At 52.2% G+C, this 16,811-nt stretch overlaps 2 protein-coding genes and 1 pseudogene across 3 annotated transcripts in view; 1 reads left to right on the top strand and 2 right to left on the bottom strand.

Moving 5' to 3' along the window:
- LOC308186393 (uncharacterized protein) overlaps positions 1–1,992 on the bottom strand; it is a 183,078-nt gene extending 181,086 nt beyond the window's left edge. Inside the window, exon 1 of the mRNA XM_080608538.1 lies at positions 1,952–1,992. The gene's annotated coding sequence lies outside the window, so the exon portion shown is untranslated. The remainder of the gene's footprint in view (positions 1–1,951) is intronic.
- A 3,799-nt stretch (positions 1,993–5,791) lies between these two features.
- Positions 5,792–11,286, top strand: LOC308186424 (olfactory receptor 14C36-like; annotated as a pseudogene). The gene has a single exon. The product of its transcript is annotated as an olfactory receptor 14C36-like (transcript).
- Positions 11,287–14,054: 2,768 nt separating this feature from the next.
- Positions 14,055–16,251, bottom strand: LOC308186425 (olfactory receptor 14C36-like). The gene has a single exon (XM_080608564.1). The coding sequence runs from the start codon at positions 15,522–15,524 to the stop codon at positions 14,601–14,603; it is 924 nt and encodes a 307-aa protein (XP_080464690.1). The 5' UTR covers positions 15,525–16,251; the 3' UTR covers positions 14,055–14,600.
- Between the last annotated feature and the right edge of the window lie 560 nt (positions 16,252–16,811).

Genomic DNA, 16,811 nt, shown 5'->3' on the forward strand with positions numbered 1-16,811 from the left:
TACTAGCCTGGAAAACGGAGGAGAATCCCACAGTGAATGAAGTGACTAAAATACTCCGGCAGTACGAAGGAAATCTCTCCTCTTCCCTAAAGGCCTGTGTCTCAGCTGTGGAGAAACTCTCTGAAGAGGTCCACCAACTTAAAGAGAATTTATCTTCCCCTCCACCTGAACGAACCAGTGTCCACCAGCTAAAAGAGAATGCTTTAGAGAAACTTTCTGAAAAGATCCACCAACTTGAAGAGAGATTATTTTCCTCCCCACCTGTACAAACCAGTGTCTCAGCTATTAGGTGTAAACGTTCATCTATGCAAGGAAGACAATATGGTGGGCACACACACCGCGCCACCCTGTGGTTTTACCTACGTGACCATGGAGAAGACATGAGAAAATGGGATGGAAAATCTACTGCGACCCTAGAGGCACGGGTACGTGAATTGCAAAGGAAAACAATTGGGAAAAAGGAGTTCTCTGAAAGGTTTGCTGCTCCAACTTCCAGCAGGCAGTCCTTTAAACACAGAAATGAAGATTCTGACCAGGACTAGAGGGGCCCTGCCTCCAGCCAGGGGGAGGAAAGGGACAATCGAGTTTATTGGACTGTGTGGATTCGATGGCCTGGCACGTCAGACGCACAGAAGTATAAGGCTTTGGTAGACACCGGTGCACAATGTACTCTAATGCCATCAAGCTATAAAGGGCCAGAGCCCATCTGTATTTATGGTGTGACGGGGGGATCCCAGCAGTTAACTGTATTGGAGGCTGAAGTGAGTCTAACCGGTAATGAGTGGCAAAAGCACCGTATTGTGACTGGCCCAGATGCTCCGTGCATCCTTGGCATAGACTATCTTAGAAGAGGATATTTCAAGGACCCAAAAGGGTTCCGCTGGGCTTTTGGCATAGCTGCTTTGGAGACAGAGGACATTAAACAGTTGTCTACCTTGCCTGGTCTCTCAGAGGACCCTTCTGTTGTGGGGTTGCTGAGGGTTGAAGAACAGCAAGTGCCGATCGCTACCACAACTGTGCACCGGCGGCAATATCGCACCAACCGAGACTCCCTGAGTCCCATCCATAAGCTAATTCGTCAACTGGAGAGCCAAGGAGTGATCAGCAAGACTCATTCACCTTTTAATAGTCCCATATGGCCAGTGCGAAAGTCTAATGGTGAGTGGAGACTAACAGTGGACTATCGTGGCCTGAACGAAGTCACGCCACCACTGAGTGCTGCAGTGCCGGACATGCTAGAACTCCAGTATGAACTGGAATCAAAGGCAGCCAAGTGGTATGCCACAATTGATATCGCTAATGCATTTTTCTCCATCCCTCTAGCAGCACAGTGCAGGCCACAGTTTGCTTTCACTTGGAGGGGAGTCCAATATACTTGGAATCGGCTGCCCCAGGGGTGGAAACACAGCCCTACCATTTGCCATGGACTGATCCAGTCTGCGCTGGAGCAGGGGGAAGCTCCTGAACACCTGCAGTACATCGATGACATCATTGTGTGGGGTGACACTGCAGAAGAAGTTTTCGAGAAAGGGAAGAAAATAGTCCAAATCCTTCTGAAGGCCGGTTTTGCCATAAAACAGAATAAAGTTAAAGGACCTGCACGAGAGATCCAGTTTTTAGGAATAAAATGGCAAGATGGACGTCGTCAAATCCCAATGGATGTGATCAACAAGATAACAGCTATGTCTCCACCAACTAGCAAAAAAGAAACACAAACTTTCCTAGGTGTCGTGGGGTTTTGGAGAATGCATATTCCAAATTACAGTCTGATTGTAAACCCGCTCTACCAAGTAACCCGTAAGAAGAATGCTTTTGAATGGGGCCCTGAGCAACGACAAGCCTTTGAACAAATTAAGCAGGAAATAGTTCATGCAGTAGCCCTCGGGCCAGTCCGAACAGGACCAGATGTAAAGAATGTGCTCTACACCGCAGCCAGAGAGAATGGTCCCACCTGGAGCCTCTGGCAGAAAGAACCTGGGGAAACTCGAGGTCGACCCCTGGGGTTTTGGAGTCGGGGATACAGAGGATCTGAAGCCCGCTATACTCCAACTGAAAAGGAGATATTGGCAGCATATGAAGGAGTTCGATCTGCTTCGGAAGTGGTCGGTACTGAAGCGCAGCTCCTCCTGGCACCCCGACTGCCGGTACTAGGCTGGATGTTCAAAGGAAGGGTCCCCTCTACGCATCATGCAACTGATGCTACATGGAGCAAGTGGGTTGCACTGATTACTCAGCGGGCTCGAATAGGAAACCCCAGTCGCCCAGGAATCTTGGAGGTGATTATGGACTGGCCAGAAGGCAAATACTTTGGGATATCATCAGAGGAGGAGGTGGTTCGTGCTGAAGAAGCCCCCCTGTACAACAAGCTACCGGAAAATGAGAAGAAATATGCCTTGTTCACTGACAGGTCCTGTCGTATTGTGGGAAAGCATCGGAGATGGAAAGCTGCTGTATGGAGTCCTACACGACGAGTTGCAGAAGCTGCTGAGGGAGAAGGTGAATCGAGTCAGTTTGCAGAAGTGAAAGCCATTCAGCTGGCTTTAGATATTGCTGAACGAGAAAAGTGGCCAGTTCTCTATCTCTATACTGATTCATGGATGGTAGCAAATGCCCTGTGGGGGTGGTTACAGCAATGGAAGCAGAACAACTGGCAGCGCAGGGGCAAGCCCATCTGGGCTGCGGCATTGTGGCAAGATATTGCTGCCCGGGTAGAGAACCTGGTTGTAAAGGTACGCCATGTAGATGCTCATGTGCCCAAGAATCGGGCTACTGAAGAACACCAAAACAACCAGCAGGTGGATCAGGCTGCTAAGATTGAAGTGGCTCAGGTGGACCTGGACTGGCAACATAAAGGTGAATTATTTATAGCCCGATGGGCCCATGACACCTCAGGCCATCAAGGTAGAGATGCAACCTACAGATGGGCTCGTGATCGAGGGGTGGACCTGACCATGGACACTATAGCACAGGTTATTCATGATTGTGAAACATGTGCTGCAATCAAGCAAGCCAAACGGTCAAAACCTCTTTGGTATGGAGGACGATGGCTGAAATATAAATATGGAGAGGCCTGGCAGATTGATTACACCACACTCCCTCAAACCCGCAACGGCAAGCGCCACGTACTTACAATGGTGGAAGCAACCACCGGATGGCTGGAAACATATCCTGTGCCCCATGCCACCGCCCGGAACACTATCCTGGGCCTTGAAAAGCAAGTCTTATGGCGACATGGCACCCCAGAGAGAATTGAGTCAGACAACGGGACTCATTTCCGAAACAACCTTATAGACACTTGGGCCAAAGAACATGGTATTGAGTGGGTGTATCACATCCCCTATCATGCACCAGCCTCTGGAAAAGTTGAACGATACAATGGACTGTTGAAGACTACACTGAAAGCAATGGGTGCTGGGACATTCAAAAATTGGGATACACATTTGGCAAAGGCCACCTGGTTAGTCAATACCAGGGGATCTGCCAACCGAGCTGGACCTGCCCAATCAAACCTGTTACGCACTGTAGAAGGGGATAAAGTTCCTGTAGTGCACGTAAGAAACATGCTGGGTAAAACAGTCTGGGCTACTCCTGCCTCAGGAAAAGGCAAACCCATTCGTGGAATTGCTTTTGCTCAGGGACCTGGATGCACTTGGTGGGTAATGCAAAAGAATGGGGAGGTCCGGTGTGTACCTCAAGGGGATTTGATACTGGGTGAGAATAGCCCATGAGTTGAATTGTAGTATGTTAATTATTATATAATAATGTATGTCATCACTACCATGATTGCTATATATCATAGATGAAAATGGTGATTAATTAGAATGTATTGGACAGAGTGTAACCTGAGCATGACATAAATGGTATGGAATAAGGGGTGGATATCTGTCCTGGTTCCAGTTAGGACAGAGTTAAGTAGCTCATAGTAGCTGGTAGGGTGCTATGTTTTGGATTAGGATGAGAAGAGCGCTGATAACATGCTGATGTTTTAATTGTTGCAGAGCAGTGTTTACACCAGGCCAAGGACTTTTCGGCTTCTTGCTCTGTCCTGCCAGCGAGCAGGCTGGGGGTGCAGCAGGAGCTGGGAGGGGACAGACCCAGGACAGCTGACCCCAACTGGCCAAAGGGGTATTCCATACCATCTGACGTCATGCTAAACAATATATAGGGGTGGCTGGCCGGGGTGGGGGGGCCGGCTGCTCGGGAATAGGCTGGGCATCGGTCAGCGGGTGGTGAGCAATTGCATTGTGCATCACTTGTTTTCTTACACATTATTATTGTTAATACTATTACCATTATCACTATTATTATTATTATTGTTATTATTATTTTCCTGTCTTAATAAACTGTCTTTATCTCAACTCACAGGCTTCACTTTCCCGTTTCTCTCCCCCATCCCAGAGAGGGAGGGGGGAGGGTGAGCGAACGGCTGTGTGGTGTTTAGCTGCCAGCCGGGTTAAACCACAACACCCAGGCTGAGGGCATTGGGGCACATCTGGGCTGCAGCACCTCAGCTGTGGCACAAGGGCCAAACTCAGCCTTGTCCCAGATCTTGTGCCCAAGCATGGGCATGCAGAGGCTTTCCTTCACAGCAGAGACCTGCTGCCGTGGATGGCAGATGGCCATGGAAGGATGAATGAGGGGCCTGAAGCAGAGCACGCCCTGGTGTTCCCAAGTCCAGAAGGAAACAGGCCTGGGCTGTGCTGCCCTGACAGCAGAGGGCCTTTTGTGGTGTTGGTGCAGCCCTGAGGGCCAGTGCTGGAGCTGGGGCTGATCTCCAGGCAGGAGAAGGGGCTGCTGCCAAAGTCCTTGCCTATGGGCATCCTGTGACCCAGGGACACAGAAAAAATCACTGGGCTGTGTCTTGACTGAGTGAAGGATGGGGGTGAGAAGCATCAGCAGTGTTGGCAAACGCAAGTGGAAACCCCGGTGTGATGTGCCTCATATCCATGCACTGCCTGCCTCTGCTGGATAGAGGAGGGACAGACCTTGGCTTGCTGCAGCCCTGGGAAGCGGCCACTTGCTCATAAGCATCAGGTCTGTCGGAGATGCCATCAGGGATTCCCGTTAAGTACCAGCTATGAATGGCCAGAGCTGTCCTGTGGGTCCTGTGCTGCCTGTGTCAGCTGCATGCTCCAGTGGTGCTGGGCAGCGTTGGCATCTCAGGTAGCACTGCAGGCCTGGAACTGGCTATTACATGGAGCAGCTGCCCTGAATGTGGTTAGGCAATGTAGGGATGTCCGTGAGACAAGTGCCGTTACAGTCACTGGAGATGGAGGGAAAACCAGATGGAGAAGAGGGAGAGAGAGACTCAGGTCTCCCTGTGGCACAGTTCTCCATTGGGTCAGGTGGATACCTCTACAGGCTGCCCTGAGCCTACTGAGGAGGGACAGGTTTAGTTGTCCTAAATGTGTGCATTTGCTGTCACTTCAGCTGGCCAAAGGCATTCCCCACCAGCCTCAGTGGGATTCCTCCAGGGCAATATTATTGCCCTGTCCCTCAGGGTAGAGCAGGGTAGATACCTGCACGTCCCTCTGCCCCCTGACATGTCACCAGGTGTTTGCAGCCCCCTGATTTCCTCCATCTCCATTAATGATGCTGGAGCTGAGACAAGGAGCTCACCTGCAGGTGCCCATGTGGTGTACATTAAAGGGAGGGCAGAGGAATCCCAGCTCCTTTGGGTCTGGGGCAGGCATGGGAGTGAGATGAGCACCCTTCTATCCACAGGACTAAAATCCTGAATGAGATGCTTTAACTGACTCTGCTGGATCTCTGCCTTAAGGGGGGATGAAGGAGATCAGTCCCTGACCATGACTTCATGTCCTAACTGATACTGGGACATGAAGAAGTTATTATTACAGCTAATTCACTTTCTGATAGGAGAAAAGACCCTGGTGTGAAGAAGCGTGTGTGCCAGGGGAGGGAGGGAAGCCCATCTGTTGCCATTTCAGTTACCCAAAGGAATGCCTCCAGCTGACTCTCAGAGGATCTACCACAAATTTCACCAGATGTTTGCATCTGAACAGCTCCTGCCTGTCCTCCATCTCCACTAAGGAGCTATTGTGGCTCAGTAATTCGCATTAAGGTGCCTATGTTGTGGACACCTGAACTGAGGCCGGAGGAATCCCGGGTCCTGAGGGTCTGTGGCAGACATGGGAGGGAGCTGAGACCCCTTCCAGCCCCAGGAATAACAAGCAGCATGAGATGCCTCGACTGACTCTGCTGACTTCCTTCCTCAAGTGGGGATGAAGGAGTTCAGTCCCTGACCATGACTTCATGTCCAAATTGATACTGGGACAAGAAGATGAGATTGTTACACTTAATTGGTTTTCTGTTAGGTGAAATGAGCCTGCTGTCAAGAAGTGTGTGTGCCAGGGGAGGGAGGGGACCCCAGGGATCCCTTCAGGCTGTTTCCCAGCAGGTTCCCCTGCAGCCCCAGGGGCATGGGCAGGGAGCCTGGTGGGGGGCAGAGCAAGGGAGGCCTTGGGCTGGGCCTGTGCTGCTGAGCTGGGCCGGGCTCCTGGGCCCAAGGGGAGCTCCTGGCAAGCGGGCAGCGCTGCAGAGAGCCAGCTCTGCCCAGGAGCAGCTCCTCTGCCCAGCGCAGCAGGGCTGGGGGCACTGCCTGCAGAGACAGAGTGGGTAAAGGCAGGCAGAAGTGGCAGGATGCACAGAGCTCGCTGGGGGAGAACACTTGCCAGCCCTGACCCCGGTAAGTCTCTGGCTGGAGGGCAATGCAGCCGCAGCTCCTGGAGGAAGGAGAAGCCGCGGGTGCAGGCAGGGGTGCCCAGGGCTGTGGTGCAGAGCAGGGTCCCTGCTGTGCCCCAGGGGCTGTGTGCCGGGGCAGGGCCTCTGCCGCCTGCCAGGCTCAGCACTCAGCCTGCCCGGGGAGCTGCCCAGGGCGCTGCGGGGAGAAGCTGCGGGTGGAAGGAGCCCCCCCGGCAGGGCAGGGTCCTGCTGCTGGCGGGAGGCTGCTGCCTGGGGCAGCCTGCTCACAGGTATACAGCACACAGTGGCATTTCCCAGTCAAGTTTTTCACAAGAAAAGTCCAATTAGGAATATTCTGCCCTCTTGTCAGTTACCTACTCTGCTGGATGGGGACGGGAAACAGGGAGAAATGGAAAAGGAGCTGTCAAGTATGAGCACATTGCTGAGATTCCTGAACTGTGATACTGATGATCAGTGGGTTTGTGAGTTGCCCCGGAACTGCCTTCAGCCTCTCCTCTTCCTATCAATAGCAACAGCATCATCTTTGCTGAACCCATCCGGGCATTTCTACAGGTTCTTTTCCACCTGTAAACATGCACATGCAACTAGCCAGTCCCCTGCATACAGGCAGGTTGCCGAAGGGCAAAGATTACTGCACAGAGATTGGGTTGAGGCTGTGAGCAGAAACAGGAATAAGACTTGAGACAAGGAAACAGCTCCCAGAAATAAAACCTTCAGTCATCAGGGATATGATCAAGGAATGAGAGGAAGGTAAGTCATAAAACCTGTCACAGGGCTAATTCATCAGAAAACTCCATATTTTTCCATTCAGTAAAGACCCCTTCCTGTGAGCCTACCTCCTAGCCTCCTCTCACACCTAAAAAAAAAGTCGCTGCCCTCTTGGTCTTTCGAGCTGTGAGCTGCCCTGCAGGATAGAAATCTTTCCCATAGTATGTTTGTAATATCTGGAAGGCATACGTAGTAGAGGAGATGCTAAATGCAAGGACATACTATTGGGCTGGTGAAATGAACGTTAGGTGTCCTGGGCAGGAGGTGTGGTGCTGAGACCTTGCTCAGGTACCTTGACAAAGGCTGGGCATTGAGGAATTGGCAGTGGATTCCTCCTCTCTCAGCAGTGTCTGGCGTCTTTCTGGGTAACAGAAATGTGATTGTCCTCCATCTGCAAAAGCTGCACACTCAGGGCAGGTGGGAACAAGCCCAGCCAACTCCCCTCATCCTGCTCTGAGCCAAAGGGAATACTTTGCCTCTCAGGTCTCACAACCGTTCACGGTGAGTGCAGCAGAAATCCTCAGGATTTCTGAGTGTAGAGAACACTGCTTGGGCATGAAGAGAGGGAAAAGGATATGTAGAAAAAAATGCCCCTGAAACTCCTTTCTGTCAACTACATTCTGTAGCACTGGAATGCAGATGCTGCCATGCCCTTCTGTGTAAGAAAGGATTTCATCTGACAAACTCTGAAAATAAAACCTTTCCCAGCTGCCATGTTCGCGTGTACTCATTGCACTGAGTAAGGACTTATTCCCTCAAGAGCCCAGGAGCAAAGGCCCCTGCTCCTCATGGCGCTCTGAACCTTTAAAATGAAGCTCATGTCATGGAGCTGAATGAAAGATTCCAGTAGAGAAAGGAAAAGCCTTTAAGTATGGCAGGGGGAGGGTCTACAGGGAATGGTATAGGTTTCACTCGGAGAAGCCTGACCTAACTTTTCATTGTCTTTTACTACCCGTACAGATCCCCATACCCAACAGGCAGCACATGTCCAACAGCAGCTCCATCAGTGAGTTCCTCCTCCTGCCATTCGCAGACACGCGGGAGCTGCAGCTCCTGCACTTCGCGCTCTTCCTGGGCATCTACCTGGCTGCCCTCCTGGGCAACGGCCTCATCCTCACCGCCGTAGCCTGCGACCACCGCCTCCACACCCCCATGTACTTCTTCCTCCTCAACCTCGCCCTCCTCGACCTGGGCTGCATCTCCACCACTCTCCCCAAAGCCATGGCCAATTCCCGCTGGGACACCAGGGCCGTCTCCTATGCAGGATGTGCTGCACAGGTCTTTCTGTTTGTCTTCTTTATTGGAACTGAATTTTCAGTTCTCACCATCATGTCCTATGACCGCTACGTTGCCATCTGCAAGCCCCTGCACTACGGGAGCCTCCTGGGCAGCAGAGCTTGTGCCCAGATGGCAGCAGCTGCCTGGGGCAGTGGGGTTCTCTATGCTCTGTTGCATACTGCCAGTACATTTTCTCTGCCCCTCTGCCAAGGCAATGCCTTGAACCAGTTCTTCTGTGAAATTCCCCAGATCCTCAAGCTCTCCTGCACTAACTCCTACCTCGGGGAAGTCTGGGTGCTTCTGTTTAGTGCTTGTTTGACATCTGGATGTTTTGTTTTCATTGTTTTTTCCTACGTGCAGATCTTCAGGGCCGTGCTGAGGATGCCCTCTGAGCAGGGACGGCACAAAGCCTTTTCCACGTGCCTCCCTCACCTGGCTGTGGTCTCTCTTTTTCTCAGCACAGCCATTTTTGCCTACCTAAAGCCCCCCTCCATCTCCTCCCCATCCTCTGACCTGGTGGTGGCAGTTCTGTACTCGGTCATGCCCCCAACACTGAACCCCCTCATCTACAGCATGAGAAGCCAGGAGCTCAAGGGTGCCATTAGACAAATGATTTCATGGATGTTTCTGAGTAGTGATAGATTTTCCCTCTTTCTACACAAGTGACTTTCCTATCCCCATGAAGGCCTCAGCCTTGTTCCATATGTATATTTTCATTGTTATCTTTAGTATCATTAGCATTTATGTTCTTAGAGAAATGTTTGCAGATGTCTCATTTCTAATGAGGAATGACACTGCTCTGTTTACTCTGGAGGCTCTATAAATGTGTCTTACAGAAGGTCAGCACTGACTCTTTTAGTAACTGCTTAATAAAACAGGATCTTAATAGTGCAGTCTGAACACTTCACTCTTCTTTCACAGCTTGTGCCAAAATCAGGGCTGTGCACTTGCTCCCCGGCAGGCCTGTTGCTGCATGGATTTGGGAGAGACCAAGCATAGGATTTAAGAGCAACGTGTTGGTGTCTAATGACAGCAGAGATGGTCACTGAGGTACATAGGCATGATTGTCCCACATGGGGCAGGGCAGAGGACATCCTCCAGGACATAAATGTGAAGCTGCCTGAAGAGTCCATCAGCTACGTGCAGATCTTTAGGGCTGTGCTGAGGATGCCTTCTGAGCAGGAAGGTCTGCAGGCCTCTTGGGGATCTGTTGCAGAAGAGAGCAGGGGACACGGCAGGGGACACTGACCTCTGTACGCTTGTGCCATGGTTGTCCCATCTGTGGGGCTGAGCCCTCTGTGCCCCCAGGAGCTTCTGTGCCCGTCAGAGGGGCTGGGGCTGTGGTGGCAGTGCCCAGAGCCCTGCAGCAGCCTGTGGTGGGCACTGCCCTGGGGCTGCTGCCACTGGACTGGGATGAGGGCAGGGAGGTGGGCAGAGGGCAAGGAGGTGGGAGAGCCATGCTCCGGGTCTGTGCTGGGGGAATGGCCAGCTGTGCTGGCCTCTGTCCTGGCCCAGAGCCCTGCAGACCTGGAGCAGGGCTGTCTGCAGAGGCCCCCATGGGATGTGGCTGGGTCAGGGCAGAGGCCATGGGCTGGAGGAGGCTGCAAAGGCAGGAGGGCCATGGCGGGAAGGGACCCTGAGGGTCTCATTGGGATTGTAACAGGGGGATCTTGACCCAGCCCTGAATGTGCACTGCCATGTGCGGTGCCTTGGCAGCACGGCTGTGGAAGCATGTGTGGGGCAGTGGGGCTGGGACGCTGCAGGGACAGGGTGCTGAGAGGGGCCACAGAGGATCTGCCAGGGTGTGACAGGAAGGACAGGCTCTGAAACAGAAATTTATGGTGGAGGTGGAGGTATGGTTTTAGCAAGGGCAGAGCTCACCTGGAAGTGGTGTTATCGAGAAAAGTCAAGAGCAAAGAGAAGAGCTTTTGCTGGAGCTAAGGCTCAGATTTCCCACCCAGCTCGCCCAGGGCTCGTCCTGAGCAAGGCGGCCACGAGCCCTGCCTGCCCTCCTGCCTGCCCCGCGCCGTCAGGTGGCTGTAGCAGAGGGGACCCACAGCCAGCCCCTCGATGGGGCTCTGCCAGCCCCTCGCCCTCCCCTCTGCAGTGACGTCCTTTCTGCCCAGGGGCTCTCTGATGCGCGGGAAGATGTCATAGTGCCTGCCGGCCAGCCCTTCTGAGGGCCAGTCAGGCTGCTGCAGTGGCAGTGACCTCACTCCAGCCCCCTCCCCACGGCCTGCCTCTCCCCTTCCCCTCTCCCCTCTCTGGACCCCGGGGTGTCACGCAGTCGGTGTCACGCAGCAGCTTTGCAGTGGTGGCCTCCGTGGTGGTGTTGCCAGGGAGGACATCTGCCCCTGAGCCAAAAGGACCTACTACTGCCAAGATGCATTTGGTGTTTCAAGCTGTCACTGGCAGAGGTCTTGCAAAGTCTTTCTGCAGTTGTGCCCAGGGACCTTCACTCCATGGGTCCTGGGCTGGGGCTTTCACTTCAGACGAACCTGCGTCAGTCGTGGCACAAGAAAGACGCCTCTTACAGCTGTGCTCTGCATCCTCCTTCATGCTAGGGCACCACTCGGTGTCCTTCGCTCTGCTCACAGTGTTTGTCTTAGTTTAGTTCATGGATCAACCAGATTAGACCTGCTTGAGTCTTATGAGGCCCTATCCAAGGCCTCCTGCCTGCTGCACCTACAGCACAAGAACCGTTACTTCTCCATATTATGCAGATTGACCTGATGGGTCTGTTCATATTAATCCCTTTTAAATTCACTAGATGGAAGGGGACATATTCCCAGACTGGGGCAAGCTGCTGGGCTCTGCCACAGCCACTCAAAATCACCTGCTCTTGAGTCTTTCAGCCTGAGTTTATCGCACATGGACCAAAACGATTTTCTTGGGGGTCTCAATGGCCATTTCAAGTGTAGTTAACTCCGGGAATCCACTGGAACGTGTGCCAGGATGCATGGTGCCAGCCCACAGGAATCCCTCACACAGCCTATGGTCTTGTCCAGGCCATAGTCTCGAGTTCCCAGACTGCAGTGGCTGCCTTCCAATGATTATGACCTATGTTAGACTCCTAGAACCATGGAACCACAGAATCATGTAGATTGGAAAAGACCTCTCAGATCATCAAGTTCAACCGTTAACCTAACACTGCCACGTCTATCACTAAACCATGTCCCTAAGCACCACATCTGTATGTCTTGTGAATACCTCCAGAGATGACCCCACCACCACATCGCTGGGCAGCCTGTTCCAATGTATCACAACCCTTTCAGGGAAGACATTTTTCCCAATATCCAACCTAAACCTCCCCTGGTGCAACGCGAGGCCATTTCTTCTTGTCCTGTTGCTGAGCTGTGGGGGACACCACTTGTGGCTGGCCGCCAATTGGATTTAACTCTGGGAAACAGAGTCAAAACCTTTACTAAACCTTAGGCAGACAACATCCACAGCCTCTCCCTCATCCACTAAGTGCATCACCTTTTCATAGGAGAACAGGTTCGTCAAGCAGGACCTGCCTTCCATAAATTCCATAAATCCAGATGGCAGCAGCTGCCTGGGGCAGTGGGGTTCTCTATGCTCTGCTGCACACGGCCAATACATTTTCCCTGCCCCTCTGCCAAGGCAATGCTGTGGACCAGTTCTTCTGTGAAATCCCCTAGATCCTCAAGCTCTCCTGCACTAACTCCTACCTCAGGGAAGCTGGGCTTCTCACATTCAGTAGTTTTTGGTGTGTTATGCTTCCATTGTACTCTCCTATTTGCAGATCTTTAGGGCCGTGCTGAGGATGCAATCTGAGCAGGGGCGGCACAAAGCCTTTTCCACGTGCCTCCCTCACCTGTTTGTGGTCTTTCTGTTCCTCAGCACTGGCATGTTTGCCTACCTGCAGCCCCCCTCCCTCTCCTCCCCGTCCCTGGATCTGGTGGTGGCAGTTCTGTACTCAGTGGTGCCCCCGATATTCAACCCTTTCATCTACAGCATGAGAAACAGGGAGCTCAAGCGTGCTATCAGGAAAGTGATTACATGGATTTTTCTTAAGATTGATACATTTCTCCTCTTTCTCCACAAGTGACTTCCTTTGGTTTCCCTTGGAGGCTTGGTACTTACTTTCATTACCATGATGTTATATTTATCTTCAGTGTCATTTCCATGTATTACTTTTGTAGAAAAAAGTATTTTATTCACCCCACTTCTCCCGAGGTATGAAATTGCTATTTTTTTTTTTCTCTGGACATTTTTTGTCTACCTGGATGCCAGTACTCTCTCTTAGCATCTACTTAATAAAATGGAATCTCCCCAGTGCACTGCCTGAAATCCTGTCTCTTCTTTCAAAGATGTTGCCAATAACATGGCTGAGCATGTTCCCCTCTAAAGGAAAAGCTGGAGAAAAAAAATGGAAAAGGACTCCAGGGTTGATTTAAGGGAGAGGCAGATGACTGATATATTTTAGTCATGGTCTTAACAGACTTCGTAGAGAGATTCAGGTAAGTTATTGAGCATTACTAACAGACGAGAGCAGTGAGAAACTAAAGGCCTAAAACCACCTTCACCCCCGTCCACCGTCTTCTACCTCCTCCCCCCAGTGGTGCAGCGGAACAGGGAATGGGGGCTGCAGTCAGTCTATAACACTTTGTGTCTGCCGCTCCTTCATGGTCACCCTCTGCCCCTGCTCCAGTATGGGGTCCCTCCCATGGATGCCATCCTTCCCGAACTGATCCCCCCAGGCCCCCAGCTCCTGCGTGGGCTCCTCTCCATGGGATACAGTGCAGCCTGGAGTCTGCTCCGGCAGGGGTCCTCCATGGGCCACAGCCTCCTCCAGGCCACATCCACCTGCTCCACCGGGGGCTTCTCCACGGGCTGCAGCGTGGAGATCTGCTCCGTGTGGGACCCATGGGCTGCAGGGGGACAGCCTGCTCCACCAGGGGCCTGTCCACAGGCCGCAGGGGAACTTCTGCTCTGGTGCATGGAGCACCTCCTGCCCTCCTTCTGCACTGACCTTGGTGTCCGTACCAAGGACTGCTTCTCACGACATTTTCTCACTCCTCTCTCCCAGCTGCAGCTTCAGAGCAGGTTTTTTTTCCCCTTCCTTAAATCTGTTCTCATAGAGGCCAATCCAGCATGGGGCTGGCTGGGCTCTGGGCCCAGAGAGGAACCAGGCTGGGCTGGCCGTTCCCCCGGTACAGGCCCTGAGCCCAGCAGGAGGATGGAACTGCTCACATTTCAGCAAGCAGCCCTCCCCAAACCGTGGTGGAAGGCTGGTGCTGGGAACTGTGAGGGGCGGGGGCTGGTGGTAGCTTTCTTGGGCAGTTTCTCCTTTTAGTTCATGTTACAAACTGGGCTGAATCTGTGCCCTGACACACCTGGCTTGAGGGCCCTGTGGGTGTGGGGATAGTCTTTACTGTCTGACCACCCTCATGGTAAGGAAATTTTTCCTAATGTCCAGTCTGAACCTCCCCTGGTGCAGCTTTGTGCCATGCCTTTGTGCCTGAGGATGACATGAATCCTTTTCCAGACCCACCTTCCCTGTGCCCGCTGGGTCCACATTTCCTCCGTGGAGACTGCAAACATCTCATTTGCCTGTAGAAGCCGAGATATCAAACAGACACTATGGGAGAGTCAGCTCAGTCCCAGTGGCACACATATCTTATAGGGGCTATAGAGAAAGAGAGCAGGTTGATGTTTCAGATGAAATGAGATGAAGCCAAATGTGTGTAGGAACATCACAATGGTACTTAACAACAACAACAAAAATAATATAATATAATAATAACAATAATAATAATAATACAACACACAGGAATGTACTGAATATACAATGAATATACTGTGAGTCATTTGTGGAGACAGATGAGAAGTTTACCACCACTGAAAAATGCCAATGAAATCACTTTGTTCAGTGCAACTTTCAGCTCCTGGTTTCTCATGCTGTAGATGAAGGGGTTCACTGCTGGGGGCACCACCGAGTACAGAATTGCCACAACCAGGTCTAGGGATGTGGAGGAGATGGAGGGGGGCTTCAGGTAGGTAAACATGACAGTGCTGATAAAGAGAGAGACCACAGCCAGGTGAGGGAGGCACATGGAGAAGGCTTTGTACCGTCCCTGCTCAGAGGGCATCCTCAGCACGGCCCTGATGATCTGAACACAGGAGAGCACAATGAATACAAAACACCCAAAGTCGATGAAAACATTACCCACAAGAACCCAAACTTCACTGAGGAAGGACTGTGAACAGGAGAGCTTGAGGATCTGGGGGATTTCACAGAAGAACTGGTCCACAGCATTGCCTTGGCAGAGGGGCAGGGAAAATGTATTGGCCGTGTGCAGCAGAGCATAGAGAACCCCACTGCCCCAGGCAGCTGCTGCCATCTGGGCACAAGCTCTGCTGCCCGGAAGGGTCCCATAGTGCAGGGGCTTGCAGATGGCAACATAACGGTCATAGGACATGATGGTGAGAAGAGAATACTCTGCTGAAAACAGGAAGACGAACAGAAAGACCTGGGCAACACATCCTGCATAGGAAATGGCCCTGGTATCATGAAGGGAATTGGCCATGGCTTTGGGGAGAGTGGTGGAGAGGCAGCCCAGGTCAAGAAGGGCGAGGTTGAGGAGGAAGAAGTACATGGGGGTGTGGAGGCGGTGGTCGCAGGCTACAGCGGTGAGGATGAGGCCGTTGCCCAGGAGGGCAGCCAGGTAGATGCCCAGGAAGGGGCATCTTGGGAATATCCCAAGTTGGAAGGGACCCATAAGGATCATCAAGTTCAACTCCTGGCACCGCACAGGTCTGCCCAGAAGTTTAGACCATGTGCCTAAGTGCACAGTCCAATCTCTTCTTAAATTCGGACAGGCTTGGTGCAGTGACTGCTTCACTGGGGAGCCTGTTCCAGTGTGCAACCACCCTTTTGGTGAAGAACCTCTTCCTGATGTCTAGGCTAAAAGTCTAGCCAAAGTCTAGCCCCTTTCTGAGGGACCCCTTGAGGGACTTTGTTCCACTAATGTCCAGCCACCTTCCTTCCCCCAACATCATCCCCTTCTTCAGTCCAAATATCACCAGTCTGGCTAAAGGGAGACTCCAGGAGACCACAGCAAAGGCCTTGCTAAAGTCCAGGTTCACCACAATGCCTTCTTTCCCCTCCCCTTCTGTTTCAGCAGTTCCTTTGTTTCCTCCATGTCCCTGAAGATGGCTGTGGCAGGACTTTCCCCACCACGTTCCCAGGGGTAGAGGTGACAATTGCAATTCTGCCAATCCTTTTTCTTGCCCTTCCTGAAGATGTGTTTGATGCCTGCCTTTTCCAAGTCCCCAGAAATCTTGCTGATCCAAATGCTTGATGGCCTGGTCCAGAAAGGCAGGGTAGTGTGACATAGCAGAGAGGGGCATCTGCAATGAACGTGTGCAAGGGGGGTGACAGAAATCTCACAGGGACACTGGGGGTTGTTTCTGGAGTCACACAGGGCAATGGCAGGGCTCTGTGAGGTGTCCACATCTGAGCTTGCCTCATACACACAGGGCTGTTGAGAGATATGAGTCAAGGGCTTGCACACCCATGCACAGTGCAATGCACTATTTGCAGCGTCCCTCTGGCTCCTGCAGCCACTGCCAGAGGCTGGGAGGCACCTCAGCCCTGCAGTACCTCACCGTGCTCTTCCCTCATCTGAGATACCCCAGGACATGAGGAATGGGCACACGGACCGTGGTTCAAGGAAGCACATCCCAGAGCTGCCTTCAGGTGGCTTCCCAGGGGACGTTACTTGGTCTTGTGACACTATCTGCCCAACTGGCCTTCGTGACACTTGTGGGAATAGCTGATGGACTTTGTGCTCCATCGTGTTCATCTCTCCATATGCATATGATGTGCCTGCTGGCACCAGCACTGGGTTTCTCTTTCCACATCTCCCATGCACATACAGCAGGCCCTGATCTTCTGGAAAATCCTGTCTCCCAGGGAGCATTTCCCAAGTGAGCAATGAGCAATGGCCTGGCCAGCTATTGCTGAACCTCCTACCCATACACCCCACAGCTCTGAGCTTGTGATGACACTCTCC

The sequence above is a fragment of the Anser brachyrhynchus genome, assembly GCF_964034855.1.
Source record: "Anser brachyrhynchus genome assembly, contig: SCAFFOLD_86, whole genome shotgun sequence".
Taxonomy (NCBI): Eukaryota; Metazoa; Chordata; class Aves; order Anseriformes; family Anatidae; genus Anser; species Anser brachyrhynchus.